We start from the raw sequence: 16723 nt of genomic DNA, 5'->3' as shown, positions 1-16723 counted from the left end.
CAGCATGATTCTAGCATAATTAGCATGTTTCTAACATGATTAGCATATTATTAGTATTTTGTTAACATGATTACAGTTACTAGCATGTTGCTAGCATGATTCTAACATGATTAACATGTTGTTAGCATGATTCTAGCATGATTCTAGCCTGATTAGTAAGTAACTAGCATTTTGCTAACTTGATTCTAACATGATTAGCATGTTATTAGTATTTTGTTAACATGATTACAGTTACTAGCATGTTGCTAGCATGATTCTAACATGATTAACATGTTGTTAGCATGATTCTAGCATGATTAACATGTTGTGAGCATGGTTAGCAAGTTACTAGCATTTTGCTAGCATGATTCTAACATGATTAGAATGTTGCTAGCATGATTCTAGAAAGATTAGCATGTTGCTAGCATGATTCTAGAATGATTAACATGTTGCTAGCATGATTCTAACATGATTAACATGTTGTTAGCATGATTCTAGCATGATTCTAGCATGATTAGCAAGTTACTAGCATTTTGCTAGCATGATTCTAACATGATTAGCATGTTGTTAGCACGATTAGCAAGTTACTAGCATTTTGCTAGCATGATTCTAACATGATTAGCATGTTATTAGTATTTTGTTAACATGATTAGAGTTACTAGCATGTTGCTAACATGATTCTAACATGATGTTGTTAGCATGATTAGCAAGTTACTAACATTTTGCTAGCATGACTCTAACATGATTAGCATGTTTATATTTAAAGAGCATGTTGTTAGCATGTTCCTATTATTATGGAAGCTTGTTTGCGCCACTGAATAACATAAAAAGGTGAAAGGGTAACTTTTTATCTCGCAAGTCTGAGAGAAAAGCTAAATCTGTGAGATATAAACTCAGAATTGTAAAAAAAAAAAGTCACAATTAGCTTTTTACATTTCTTTATACCATTGCAGGAAAAATAAAACCGAATTGCAAGAAAAAAGTCAGAATTGCAAAATATAAAAGAATTGTAATTAAAAGTCACAGCTTTTATTTTTGAATTATGTTCTCTTTTGCATCTTATTGTGCTTGAAAGAGTGTTTATTCTGCTTTATAAAACGGTTAGTTCCATTCCTCAATTCTGATTGGTCAGCAGCTGTGTCGTATTCATGATACAGCACTGCTATGACCGCTTCACTCAACGGTTTTGTGTATCATTGAACCCCCTTAGCAACCACCCTTAGCAACGTAAACACAGCTGCAGCAGTTAGGGACTACTTTTTACAGCGGAAGGCAGTTAATGATTTTACTTTATGAAAACGTACAACTTAATATATATAAATTAATATATATTTTTGATTTTAATATTTTTATTGTGTGGTAACCGTTTTATAAAAGCAATAAGGTACTTGAGGCCGTGCTGTATCATGAATAAATCACGGCTGAAGGGGTTGCAGGGGTTGCCTAACAACGCCCTTCAGCCGTGATTTATTCATGATACAGCACGGCCTCTCGTACCTTATTGCTTAAGTAATGCTACCCAAAGGATGCCAGGAAAAAATGGAGGCCTTATATATCTTATTTTTTAGTGTTTTAGCATTTGTCTCACCTCCACACAGTGATCACACACACTGCAATGCGAGCAGCGCGGCGGACGGTAGAAATGACAGGAAGCGCACCATTTCATGCGCACCTGCACGCCGCGCACCTCCACGTTCTTGAAGAGCGGCGCACGGAAGTCCTCGTCCTTGTCTTCGTCCTCATTCGCTGTGGAGAAAACAGAAAGCGTGAGACCAGCAGTGGTGCGCACTTAATGAGAGATTACTATGGAAGCTTGTGTCCCCACAGAAAAGTAGCAAAAAGAGTAATTGCAATTTTTAATCTTGCAATTCTGAGAGAAAATAGTGAGAAACTCAGAATTGTGAGATATAAAATCTGAATTGTGAAATTAAAAAAACAACAATGTTTTACATCGTAATAATATTTCACAATATTACATTTTTTCTGTATTTTTGATCAAATGAACACAGCCTTGATGAGCAGAAGAAATTTCTTTAAAAAAACATAAAAACATCTTACTGATTCCAAACTTTCCACACTGAGTGGTAGTGTACATATAAATATTTTTTTTACAATTTATACATCTGTTAGATATACATAATACATTTTCTGTGGTGGAAAAAAAACGTAATTGAATTGCAAAATGTAAATTCTAAATAAATTCTAAAAGAAAAAATTAACAATTTTGAGAGAAATACTAAGAAAAAAGTACAAATAGCAAATATGGATTCATTATTGCAACTACAAGATAAACTTGCACTTGTGAGGAAAAAAGACAGAATTATGAGAAAAAAATAATACAAAAAAGATGCTAGAAACATGTTAACAACATGCAAAGTCATGTTAGCAACATTATAAAAACATGTAAGCAACATGTTAAAACATCCTAGCAATAAACATGATAATCATGCTAATAACATGCTAGCAACGTGCTTATCATTTTAGAAACAAGCCAACAGCATGATAACTGTGTTAACAATGTGCTAAAACATGTGCTAACAACATGTTAAAATTACCTTATTTTTTCAAATCCATGGCAAAAAAAAAAGTTCTGAGAAAAAAAAGTGTCAGAATTTGAGATTACGTGTGTTGTGGTGTCAGAGTTAAAGAGTTAGTTCACCCAAAAATGAAAATTAGCCCATTATTTACCATTAGTAAATGATGACAGAATTGTCATCTTTGGGTGATGGTAGGCTAATAAAACAAAACACAAAGAAAAATCACTCACTGCTCTTGACTGAAGAACTTGCTTTAATAAGAGTTAATGTATATTTTATGTATATAGAGACAGAGCGCCACACGTCATAATCTGAAAACCAGGCCCACACCGGGGGGAAAACAATCCAACGCTCTCCATTGACTTTGTATTGCGGGAAGCTGATTCCTTGTCATTTCTGACTTATAACAAAAAACTGAACAATGTCTAAAAGCTGCTATGTGACAAGGCGTACAGTAAACAAATTAAAAAACACAGAACTACATTTTTATAAACTGTCGACAAAAGCAGAGCGCAATGTGTCATATTACTCAAATTTAAAAGCAACAGTAAACATTCATTATTTTTAACCATGTCAAAGGATCATTTCACCACCCTGAAAGGTTGGAGATATATTGAGAAACTAACTTTTATTGGTCTATGTCAGTGCACCTTCTCCTTACCTTCCTTTTGTTGGAGAAATGATCCAGATGAATGGCCCAACGTGAAATACCCTGACATCTACAATATTTGTGTCCTTAAAGGGATAGTAAAAAGAAAATTGTTCACCCAAAAATTAAAAATGTGATGTTTATCTGCTTACCCCCAGGGCATCCAAGATATAGGTGACTTTGTTTCTTCAGTAGAACACAAACCAAGATTTTTAACAAAAACCGGTGCAGTCTGTCAGCCAAATAATGGACGTGGATGGGCACCAGACCTTTAAAAGTAAAAAAACATGCACAGACAAATTCAAATTACATCCTGCGGCACGTGACGATGCATTGATGTCCTAAGACACAAAACGATCGGTTTTTGTAAGAAACTGAACAGTATTTGTATCATTTTTTACCTTTGATACACAGCCGGATGATAAACTCGTGCTCAGGACAGCTGGACGTGGCTGTGTATCAAAGGTAAAAAATGATATAAATACTGTTCAGTTTCTCCCAAAAACCGATCGTTTTGTGTCTTAGGACATTAATGCATCGTCACGAGACGCAGGGTGTAATTTGGATTTGTCTGTGCATGTTTTTTTACTTTTAAAGGTTTGATGCCCATCCACTGCCATTATTTGGCTGACAGACTGCACCGGTTTGAGTTAAAAATCTTGGTTTGTGTTCTCCTGAAGAAACAAAGTCACCTACATCTTGGATGCCCTGGGGGTAAGCAGATAAACATCACATTTTCATTTTTGGGTGAACAATTTTCTTTTTGTTTTCTCTAAAAAAAAAAAAACGTTAACAACAATGGGTGTTTTTTACTGTGTACTCAAACAAAAACTCCTGAAGTTTGGATTTTTTTCTTTAGAAATTTGTATTTAGGTGTTTTACACTTCCAAATAAAATTTTGTCTATATATAACATTCCACAAGCAAGTTACAGCCATATATTACAATATTATTATTATATATAACATTATATTATATTTAGTTTACTGACAATATAGACCTGTCCAAAAACTTTTTAGGAGTAAAGTCATAGCAGAAACAGTGTTATATAATAGCAAAACACAGTAAAAAAGTTACTTTTTCTTAATCTGAGTATGAACAATAAACACCAACAGTGTAGGAAGTAGTGACAACAATTGCACAAATTGTCTTGTGCAACAAAAATATAAACAGTCCAAATTATTCACAAACTACACACAAAATGAGAGGGAAATATACAGAGGGCAACAGAAGAAATAGTGCAAAAAATCTTTACAAACTATATAAGTATTAATTACATAATATTACAACCAAATAGATGGATCTGCTGGCTGTAGTCTGCGTCCAAATCTATTTTACCTGGACATCGCCCAGTGACACGAAAACCTAAATTCCAGTGCTTTATCCGATATGCACTGCTGTTTTATCCTTGTTTTCGGTTTGTGTTATGTCAAAGGGCTCTGTCCTGAGTATTTCTGTGCTTTTTCAAAGAATGCTGTCATGCAAATGTCTTATTTTGAATTTGTTTTCATGCAAGCAAGACGCATTTTACTTTCACTTTGCATTTGTTCAGATTTCCAAAGAAACTTGCTGATCGGTGGTTCAAAAGACCAAAACCTATGTTTATTGGTTGAATAGATGACAGTTTGAGCCAATCTGGGCACAGGGGTGGGACTAAGCATCAGCAATCATTCCTGTTTGGCTCAGAGGACCCAAATGCATTGGTTTGATCTGACGAATCAGTGCTGAAGACAATGTGATGACGTAATCACGCTCACCACGGAGCCTCTGAATATCCACTGAAAAGAATAGACTCTGTGCATTACGAGACTTTTTAAAGCATTCAAATTGGATTAGTGGTTCAAAAGTTATTAAACATTTAAGAACCATAGTTATTTTTAGCCGGCCTTTAAAGGTTAATGTCTATGTTTGACTCCACTGACCTCTCGGGAACACGCCGGCATCCATGAACATGGCCATGATGAAGTTCGCCATAACGAAGAGGAAGACGATCCCGACGCATGGCGGAAGAGCAGGAGACACGTTCACCATGAGCCACGGACACCTGAGAGAAACATCAGATCTAGAATTGATCAACACTTTCCTGTTACACATAATGTGTCTTCTGTCATCTGATTGATAGTTGAGTATTTTATCAAGTAAAAGCTCTTCTAGTGTAATTGTTCAAGCGTCCTCCTTCAGCTGGTGCTTCATTGTGTTCAGTGTTTTTGCTGTCAAATTTTAAAGGAGTAGACAAAAATGTCCAGATAATGTACTCACCCCCTTGTCATCCAAGATGTTCTTGTCTTTCTTTCTTCAGTCGTAAGGAAATTATGTTTTTTGAGGAAAACATTTCAGGATTTCTCTCCATATAATGGACTTCTATGGTGCCCCGAGTTTGAACTTCAAAAATGCAGCTTCAAAGGGCTCTAAACAATCACAGCTGAGGAAATAAAGGTCTTATCTAGCAAAACGATGGGTTAATAAAAAAAAAAAAAAGACTATTTATATACTTTTTAACTTCAAATGCTTGTCTCGTCTACTTCAGCAATATGAGCATTTGAGATTAAAAAGTATATAAATTGTAAATGTTTTAAGGAATTAACCGATTGTTTCACTAGATAAGACTCTTCTTCCTCGTCTGGGATCATTTAGAGTCCTTTGAAGCTGCATTTAAACCTCATTTTGGAATTCAAACTCGGGGGCACCATAGAAGTTCATTATATGGAGTGAAATCCTGAAATGTTTTCCTCAAAACACACCATTTCCTTATGACTGAAGAAAGAAAGACATGAGCATCTTTAAGGGGGTGAGTACATTATCTGTAAATTTTTTCCCTTTAACTGATTTTCATCAAGTAAACATCAGAATAACTGTAGTAATATTTCCAATTGAATACTTACTGGACTGAAGCAGCTTGGCTTTACTTGATTCTCCATCAATCATTTTTTAGTCTCAAATCTGATCATCAGGATCTTTTGAGGAGCGTTTGTTCCCAGAAGCTTTACTTTCTCTGTTCCTCAGTGGAGGAATGATCTTTTCAAGCCTCCAAAACATTGATCTCTCAATCATCATTGGATTGCACTGCATTATATGTTTAGATCTTTTCAATTTCTTCTTCCTAAGAATTATTTTTGGAGATATAGAGCGACTACTGATATTTACATCATTTTATACCAGTATCTGCTGTACTGCAATTAAAATTATTCAACCCCCTTGAGCTGCAAGACATTTTGCTGCAGAGAACAAAATTTGGTTGAAAACTATTACACAAAGGCATGAGTACACTATTAGAGAAAGCTGATTAATCCACATCTGAGTGGAATGAAAAAAATCAAATTGGCTCTAAACATTAATGTTTAAAATTATAGAATTTGGTGCAGAATCACTTGGAAGTGCTGAGAAGCTTCTGTCAGCTCTCTACTGCAATCTTGGCCCATTCCTCGCCTGGATAAGTATTCAGATCACTGATAATCTTTGGTTTTCACAGTGCCACTGCTTTCTTCAAATTCAACCAACTATTTTCAATGAGAAATAGATTTAAAAAAGAGTTCGTCAAGACAAACTTTAAGTTGGCTTGAAAAAGCCTGACCATTAAGTGTGAAAAAGTTTTCAAATTTATAAAAGTTTGAGAAATTGTGGAATTTTATGGTTTTCGTTTAAAAAAGATTGAAGTTTAAAGTAGTTTTAAAGCTTAAAGCTTTAATGTTTTGAAGGCAATACAGTCTGTCAGATAGATGGATGGAAAAATAGATATATAGCATGTTTTAGCATGTTGCTAGCATGTTTTTAACTTATTTAGCATGTTACTAACATGTAGCTAGCATGATTAGCAAGTTACTAGCATGTTGCTAGCTTGATTAATATGTTGCTAGCATGTTAACATGTTCGCATGTTGATAACGTTGTTAACATCAATAACATGTTAGCATGTTTCTAACATGAGTCTAGAATTTTTCTAACATGATTAGCATGTTACTGGCGTATGGCTAGCATGATTAGAATGTTGTTAGCATTACTAGCATGATTAACATGTTTCTAGCATGACTAGCATGTTAACACGTTTCTATCCTAGTTTTAGCATTTTGTTAGTATGTTTCTAGCATTATTAACATGTTATTAGCATGTTACTAGCATGATTAGAATGTCACTAGCATGATATTAGCATTAGTAGCCTGTTGTTAACATGATTAGCAAGTTACTAGCATGTTTCTAGCATGATTAACATGTTGTTAGCATGTTTTTATCATGATTAGCCTGTTACTAGCATGTTGCTAGCATGATTAGAATGTCACTAGCATGATATTAGCATTAGTAGCCTGTTGTTAGCATAATTAGCAAGTTACTAGCATGTTTCTAACATGATTAACATGTTAACACGTTTCTAGCCTAATTAGCATGTTGTTAGCATTATTAGCATGTTGTTGGCATGTTAATAGTAATCATGTTACAAACATCCTAGAAACATGCTAACAACATGCTTATCATGCGAGAAACATGCTAGCAACACGTTAGCAACATTTTAATCATCCTAGAAACATGCTAGCAACATGCTAATCATGCTAAAAACCTGCTAACAACATGCTAATCATGATATAAATATGCTAGAAACATGTTAATCGTGTTAGAAACATGCTAGTAACTTGGTAATCGTGCTAGAAACATGCTAATCATGTTAGAAACATGCTAGCAACATGCTAATCATGCTAAAAACCTGCTAACAACATGCTAATCATGATATAAACATGCTAGAAACATGTTAATCTTGTTAGAAACATGCTAGTAACTTGGTAATCGTGCTAGAAACATACTAATCATGTTAGAAACATGCTAGCAACATGCTAATCATGCTAAAAACCTGCTAACAACATGCTAATCATGATATAAACATGCTAGAAACATGTTAATCTTGTTAGAAACATGCTAGTAACTTGGTAATCGTGCTAGAAACATGCTAATCATGTTAGAAACATGCTAGCAACATGGTAATCATGCTAAAAACCTGCTAACAACATGCTAATCATGATATAAACATGCTAGAAACATGTTAATCGTGTTAGAAACATGCTAGTAACTTGGTAATCGTGCTAGAAACATGCTAATCATGTTAGAAACATGCTAGCAACATGCTAATCATGATATAAACATGCTAGAAACATGTTAATCGTGTAAGAAACATGATAGTAACTTGGTAATCGTGCTAGAAACATGCTAATCATGCTAAAAACCTGCTAACAACATGCTAATCATGATATAAACATGCTAGAAACATGTTAATCGTGTTAGAAACATGCTAGTAACTTGGTATTCGTGCTAGAAACATGCTAATCATGTTAGAAACATGCTAATCATGTTACAAAACATGCTAATCATGCTAGAAACATGCTAGCAACATGCTATTGACATGTTATTCTTGTTACAAAAATGTTAGAAACATGTTAAGAACATGCTAATCATGTTAAAAACATGCTAGTAACTTGCTAATCATGCTAGCAAAATGCTAAAACATGCTATCTATCCATTTATCCATCCATCCATCCATCTGACAGACTGTACTGCCTTCTAACAAGCTTTAAAACTACTTTAAACGTCAATCTTTTTCGTACTGAAAACCATCAAATTTCTACAATTCCTAAAACTTTAAAACTTTTTCACACTTTCTGATAAGGCTTTTTCTTCAAGCCAACTTAAAGTTTGTCTTGATGACCTTTTTTTTCAGTTGCAACTGTGCCAATTTCATATTTTTGCTCAGTTTGAGTCTCTGATTAAAACTGATCAGTTTTTCAGACTATATGAGCCATTCAAGCCTGCTGATCAAATATGATACTCAACATGCAAACATGAGGTGCACATGTTGACTTTAAGAATTTGTTTCAACATCACATGAAATAATGTTGGTTTCATATCAAGACACCAATAATCAATTCAGATCGCCTTCATGCCTCCCTATTTTAGATCAAATGTAGTCCATGATGAATAATTCACGAGCAAAACTTTCAGTCGAGTCGAATCAAACGTCTTTTGCCTTTCTGAAGCTTCATCTCCAACATCTGAGAGGCTCATCGGCCCCTGAGGACCATCAGCTTCACAAAGCGAAAAAATGAAAGTGCGGATGAGTCAAAAAAAGGAAACTGAAGCGGATGATTACATCCAGAGCATGAGATTAAATGCAGAGGTAATCACAGCCGCTGGGACGCAGATTAAACTCAGGTTTTCACTGAATTGAATGAATTTGTGAGATCAAATTAAAGACGGGAAACTACAGCATGATAGCTATGGCTCCGGTTGGAGAGGAGGTGGATTTGTTTCTGAGTTCTCTGGTTTTCTGATATATTTCTGTATGTGTGTCAGCAGGAGTAACGGGGGGAAGAGGGTCTGAACGTCACTAATCCCAGATTACAGGATCACAGACCCGTCTGCCTGACGCTCACCGCACAAAACTGCTGGATCCATATGAACAAACCACACTGAACAACACAACTATACTTAATACATGGAATAACGCCAGCAAAATCAATGTTAAGAACACATACACTCACATTTCACTCCAAAAATAGAAAAATAAGCAGTAAGATATTCATTCTGAAATGCTAAATATGCAGTTTTAGGCCCATTATAACGGTTTAACACATCTGTATGGAAGCTTGCTTCTGCCATGGAATAAAAATACAAAAAAGGTAATATATAACTGCAGTTACCGTGAACAGGAAGTCAGCTATTCAGATAAAGATACTCCTCTGAGGACTTTCCACCGATAGCCTTTAAAAACATTAGGGATGCAAAATCGCCAAAATCGATGACTCAAATTGATAAATAGAAATCAATTTAGAAACATGCTAGTAACTTGCTAATCATGCTAGCTACATGCTAGTAATTTGCTAACCATGCTAGCTACAAGCTAGTAACATGCTAGAAACATGCTAAAAAACATGCTAGCTACAAAATAGTAACTTGTTAATCATGCTCGGGACATGCTAGTAACTTGCTAATCATGCTAGCTACAAGCTAGTAACTTGCTAATCATGCTAATGACATGCTAGTAACTTGCTAATCATGCTAGCTACAAAATAGTAACTTGTTAATCATGCTCGGAACATGCTAACAACTTGCTAATCATGCTAGCGAAATGCTGTTAACTTGCTGATCATGCTAGTTACATGCTAGTATCTTGCTGATCATGCTAGCTACAAGCTAGTAAATTGCTAATCATGCTAATGACATGCTAGTAACTTGCTAATCATGCTAGCTACATGGTAGTAACTTGCTAATCATGCTAGCAACATGTTAACAACTTGCTAATCATGCTTGCTACATGCTAGTAACTTGTTAATCATGCTAGCAACAAGCTAGTAACTTGCTAATCATGTTAGCAACACGCTAACAACTTGTTAATAATGTTAGCAAACATGCTAGTAACTTGCTAATCATGCTAGCTAAATGCTAGCAACTTGCTAATCAGGCTAACAACATGCTAGTAACTTGCTAATCATACTAACAACATGCTAGTAACTTGCTAATCATGCTAGCAAATTGCTAATCATGCTAGCTACATGTTAGCAACTTGCTAATCATGCTAACAACATGCTAGTAACTTGCTAATCATGCTAGCAAATTGCTAATCATGCTAGCTGCATGCTAGCAACTTGCTAATCATGCTAACAACATGCTAGTAACTTGCTAATCATGCTAGCAAATTGCTAATCATGCTAGCAACTTGCTAATCATGCTAACAACATGCTAGTAACTTGCTAATCATGCCAGCAAATTGCTAATCATGCTAGCTACATGCTAGCAACTTGCTAATCATGCTAACAACATGCTAGTAACTTGCTAATCATACTAGCAAAATGCTTATCATGCTAGCAACATGCTATTTTCCCCCCCAGTATTTCAAAGGGAATGAGCTGTGTTCTGACCTGAAGCGCAAGAAAGGCTAAAATGTTGGGGTTGAAGACAGAGAAAGCAATGAGAAGAAAATAATTTTATTTATTGTACATTAAAATTTCATTACATGGATATATCACAGTTACATTAGAACTGTACCCCGAAAAACATCCACATTAACAAGCGTGACAAGTGTGTGCTGTCACAATTTCTTACGAAAATTAATCATTTTCCAAGCCTAAATAAAAAACGGAAGTTATTTTTTAACTCCATGTAGATCACAATCGATTAAAAATCGACTGAAAATGTTAAACTTTGCAGTGTTTTTATCCAGAAATACGCACCTCTCAAGGGTTACCTTGAGAAGCATCTTCTGCCATTTTTAGACTTGGCAGACTCTGCTTAAAAGACCCGCCCTCCTCACTGGACAGTTAAAAAGACTAATAGAACTAGCGATGACATCAAGTATTACCCAATCAAAAGTAGGAAAGGAGGCATCTTCATAAAATGCGTGTGGGATGATTTGCATGAGACGCTGCTTTAAAAAAATGATAAAAAATACGGGACAAAACCCGTCCCGTATTGATTCAAAAAACGGGACGCGCAATTTCATTCTCAAATACGGGACAATTCCGTGTTTTAAGGGACGGGTGGCAACCCTATAGACCAAAACCACTTTTTGAACCAGGCTGTAAACATGTAAACATTTTAACATGGGGAGTCAATGGGACTTACTCCCTTTTGCAGCCAGTTTAGCGGCCAGTCGATGAATTGTGACCCTGGACCACAAAACCAGTCATAAGGTTAAATTTTACAAAACTGAGATGTATACAACATATGAAAGCTCAATGAATAAGCTTTCTATTGATGTATGGTTTGTTAGGATAGGACAATATTTGGCCGAGATACATCTATTTGAAAATCTAGAATCTGAGGATGCAAAATAATCAAAAATACTGAGAAAATCACCTTCAAAGTTCTCCAAATTAAGTTCTTAATGCATATTACTAATCAAAAATTACATTTTGATATATTTATAGTAGGAATTTTACAAAAAAATCTTCATGGAACATGATCTTTACTTAATTTCCTAATGATTTTTGGCATAAAAGAAAAATCAATAATTTTGACCCATGCAATGTATTTTTGGCTATTGCTACAAATATACCCCAGCGACTTAAGACTGGTTTTGTGCTCCAGGGTCACAATTGCAGTTTAAGCCACTTCCGTGTTGGTTTCTTGCCGCTTGGTCACTACACTGAAACAAATGCTTTCCAACCGGTGTCTGCATAGTTAAGAATTACATTGATGTGTAGCATTTTGTTCAAACAGAGACATATTTGTAAATACAAATGGTTTGTATTGTATTAAATACAAATGTTATGGTTTGTATTAAAGTATCATAATTTGTGCATGTAGCGATTAAAATGTGCATTTGTGGATCAGGCGACACACGTGCATTCATTCACATCTCTTCTGAGTCGATTCTATTTGATTCATTTGAATTTTGATGCTTTCGTTCCGCCCTTTTAAGGTCCGATATTTTTTGTCCAAATTTTTTGCATGTTAAAAAATAAATACGACCCTCACATTGTCAATCACGTTTGTCAAAATTGTTTTTCAAAATATTTAAGACATAAACTTACAATTAAGAGAGAAATAAAGTCAAAATTGTGAAATAAGAGTCAAAATTATTTGTTTGTTTGTTTGTTTTTATTCTGTGGTAATTCTGAGATTTTCCCCCTCACAATTCTTACTTTTTACACTGAAATTTATAGTTTACATCTTATAATATGACCTTTTTCCCTCTGAATTTTGAGTTTTTCTAAAAAAAAAAAATGGAGACATAAACTCACAAATTAGAGAAAAAAAAGTTAGAATTGTGAAATATTGTCAAAATTCCTTTTTTTTAATTTAGTGGTGGAGATTTTTCCCCTCACAATTATAAGTTTACATCTCACAATTCTTCATTTTCTTTTCTCTGAAATCTATAGTTTATATCCTACAATATGACTTATGACAATATGAGTCAACATCTCACAATTCTCTTTTATTTCCACCACAGAATAAAAAGTTTTTGTCACAATTCTGACTTTTCCAGAATTAAAAAAAAAAAATCCAAATTATGAAACAAGCTCAAATTGTGAGAAAAGAGTCAGAATTCCACCTAATTTCTTATTACTACAATTAAAAAATATTACATTTTCAACTGAAAAAACATTTATAATTTTAATTTGAAAGTATTTATACCTCTTGATAATATTTGATGTGATGCTTTCTTATTTATACAGATCTGAAATACAGTGGGGAAATTTATGAAAAATACAAATCATTTACAATTTAACATTATAAATAGATTCTTTGGAATATTTTTTATTTAATTTTTTTTTGTTTGTGTGTTATTTATTTTTCTGTATAGCTTCAAGATATAATCATTGTGATCTTCTGCTTTGATTGACCTTTTAACATCATATGTATCAGAGATTTTTTTTTTAATATCTGGCGATTTATACTTTTTTTAAAAATTTCCCTTTATATATATATATATATACACACATCTGTATCATACTATTGAAGTTCTCTTTGCACCATGCTTGTTGATTTAGTTTAAGTTGAATAAGAAAACTAAACAAAGTACAAATAATGAAAAAATAATCTATAAAAAAATTACGCATTACTATAACAAATTAATTTAAATATAAATTACTCAAAAGTAAAACTTTTAGACGCTGCAGTAATAAGGGAAAATAATAATTTAAAGTAACAGTGAAAAACTCTCAATACAGGTTCATATTTTTATAAAATATATAATGAAAGTGAGTTAATCTGGATATAGGTCACGAACAAATGATTTGTATGGAGGACAAAGGCTTTTCTCTTTAAGATGCAGATTTCTTATGAGCGGATTATGGCTGATGTTTCATTGATTTCTGACCATCTGCACACAACAATGACAAAAACCAACTCATATTCAGTCCAACGGCAGCAAATAAGGCAGATATTACCATCATTATAGCAGACGGGTTAATCATGTTACCTGATTCACTCACAACATTTCTCTTAACATTAGATCTAAAATACAAACATTAATGACAGAATCACTGATGGAAACAGACTGATCAGTGCCATTTTTGTACTAGTAGATTGAGCGATGTCTCATAAACTAAAGATAACAATAACACACTTATTATTATGAAAATAATCACTTATTACAGGCACAAACAAACTGGAGGTGCAATGCATTCTGTGGTTCAGACATATTCAGAGCTTGAGTTAAATGTTAACCTTCCTACTGGAGCATTTACAGCATAAATGCACTATCAAATAAAATATGATCAACAACATCTAACGAATGCAGATTATTAACACACAAGTCATTAAACAGAAGAACAATTTAGTCTCAGTCATTCACGTCTCTCCAGACACAGATGGGAGTCTGAGAATGACTTTCTTGTTTAGATTTCAGCTCTGATCATCAGTGCATCATGGGATGCTTTTAAACACATGTGATGAGCTTCTTCTTCACTATTCACTTCAACTCAAGTGTTCAGAATAGGGATGCATCTCTAGTTCAGAAACGGTTTTAGAATGAAATTCTGATTTAGGCAGAACAAATATTTGAAACACAAAAACAATTTACGCAGAAGCCGTTAGATTAAAAATATACATAATATCAGTGTCCAAACCTGTGTTATTCTAGGTACTATTGTAGTTCTTATTAATATTTTGAACCCTACTGACCATATGTGACCCTGGAGCACAAAACCAGTCTTAAGTCGCTGGGGTATGTTTGTAGCAATAGCCAAAAATACATTGCATGGGTCAAAATTATTGATTGTTCTTTTATGCCAAAAATCATTAGGAAATTAAGTAAAGATCATGTTCCATGAAGATTTTTTGTAAAATTCCTACTGTAAATGTATCAAAATGTAATTTTTGATTAGTAATATGCATTGTTAAGGACCTAATTTGGACAACTTTAAAGGTGATTTTCTCAGGATTTTGATTTTTTTGCACCCTCAGATTTCAGATTTTCTAATAGATGTATCTCGGCCAAATATTGTCCTATCCTAACAAACCATACATCAATAGAAAGCTTATTTACTGAGCTTTAACCTTAAAATTTAACCTTATGACTGGTTTTGTGGTCCAGGGTCACATATAATGGTCAAGGATCAGCAATCTCCACATAAAACTGATAGTGCAGACCAAACCGTAAGTCGTAGAGACTTGAAACTTGGAGGAATGGTAGTACTCACACCCCCTATAACGTCACCAATGCTCGCCCCAATCGGCCTGACGGGGGCGCTACAGCGATCAAAAGTACGAAATCACTCATAACTAGTAACTGTCAGTCACAGACTGAATTCTTGATAAAGAAAAAAACATTGATTCACATGCCGCTTGATCTGAGGCGAATATAGTTATCTCACTACAAATTAAAGATCTTAAAGATATTTATTGTTATTTGTTTGCATTTTATCATAAAATTGACAGAATTTATAGGCTGAGACTTGCTACAAATAATGAATGGACTTAAATTAACCGAATTGGAGCCCATTTTTTTGCATATGGGCCCGGGGCTGACTTGCTACACCACTGCTACTGAGTTTCTGTGATCATTCTGCAGTGAAATCTTTAATTATCAGAGTTTCGTTTAATCTCACCAAATTTCCCACCACACTCGTCTATCATGAGCTCAATCCGATCTCAGTGTCTCTTCATCACCTGTATGAGCGCTGTGTGTTTCTCGTGTGAAGCTCATTCTGTCCCGATGACAGATGTGGAGCTTAAACTCATCAGGGGTCACACGCCTGATCAACACCCCGATTCTTGCGGGACGGGAATCAAACGGCACCGCCGGCAAATCCTAATCCTCAACTTCCCATCTGCTCAAATCTGGGACGAACACAGCATCAGCAACATCCAGTTCACATCAACACTAGACAACACTAGACCAGGCCATGCATACACACTAATAAAACCACAAGAAACACACATGCATGGAGAAAAACAATGCAATACATGTAGAAAGTCCCGGATGCGCTGGAAAAATAAGCGTGCAATATTAGGACATAAGCGGTTGTTTGCGTGGCTCACTGGCCTACTTTCAGCGCTGGATTAAAATCCGTCTCAATATGGAGTTCAGATCAGTTCAGACACACAAATCACTCAATATACGTGCTGTTGTGTTCAAAATACACAGAAATACTGAAAAAATACACTGCTTTTGATTCATTTGTGACAAAACTCTTTCAGGAATAATCTTAAACGAAGTTAACACTTTATCTGAAGCTTTTATGTGCAATGCATTATAAAAGGATTCATTATGTACTATATAATGCATTATAATATTTGAAGCTTTATGTGTTTAAGGGGAGACACTGCAGGCAAAAACACTGTTTTTTCGTGCACCTGTCAAGTTTGAGATTTTGGGCTTTTTGGTTTTTCATAAAGTGTTTTTTCAGACTAGTGGAAAGAAAGCATCCAAAAACAGTGCTAGTGTTTCTTTTATAGCAGTTTATCTATTTGTGGCAATAGATTTCAATTACACTGAGCCATAAATCTCCACTTCAGTAGCACTTACACACACCAAACTTTACAGTTTTATTCCTGTCTATATCCTAAAGGTTTTTACAGAGGGATTTGTTCATATAGAATTGGCTTGACTTTATACAACATTTTATTCCCCAGAAA

The 16723-nt window shown here is 34.6% G+C and overlaps 1 protein-coding gene across 1 annotated transcript in view; it reads right to left on the bottom strand.

Annotated features, from left to right (window-relative positions):
* Nucleotides 1-16723, bottom strand: part of LOC141299698 (palmitoyltransferase ZDHHC8B-like) — a 36317-nt gene that overhangs the window by 18066 nt on the left and 1528 nt on the right. Inside the window, exons 2-3 of the mRNA XM_073830080.1 lie at nt 5087-5208; nt 1568-1725 (exon numbers count right to left, since the gene is read on the bottom strand). Of these exons, the coding sequence (XP_073686181.1) occupies nt 1568-1725; nt 5087-5208 (280 nt within the window). The remainder of the gene's footprint in view (nt 1-1567; nt 1726-5086; nt 5209-16723) is intronic.

The sequence above is a fragment of the Garra rufa genome, chromosome 23 (assembly GCF_049309525.1).
Source record: "Garra rufa chromosome 23, GarRuf1.0, whole genome shotgun sequence".
Taxonomy (NCBI): domain Eukaryota; kingdom Metazoa; phylum Chordata; class Actinopteri; order Cypriniformes; family Cyprinidae; genus Garra; species Garra rufa.
Note: the sequence above shows the minus strand (reverse complement) of the source record. Positions and strands in the feature narration are given on the sequence as shown.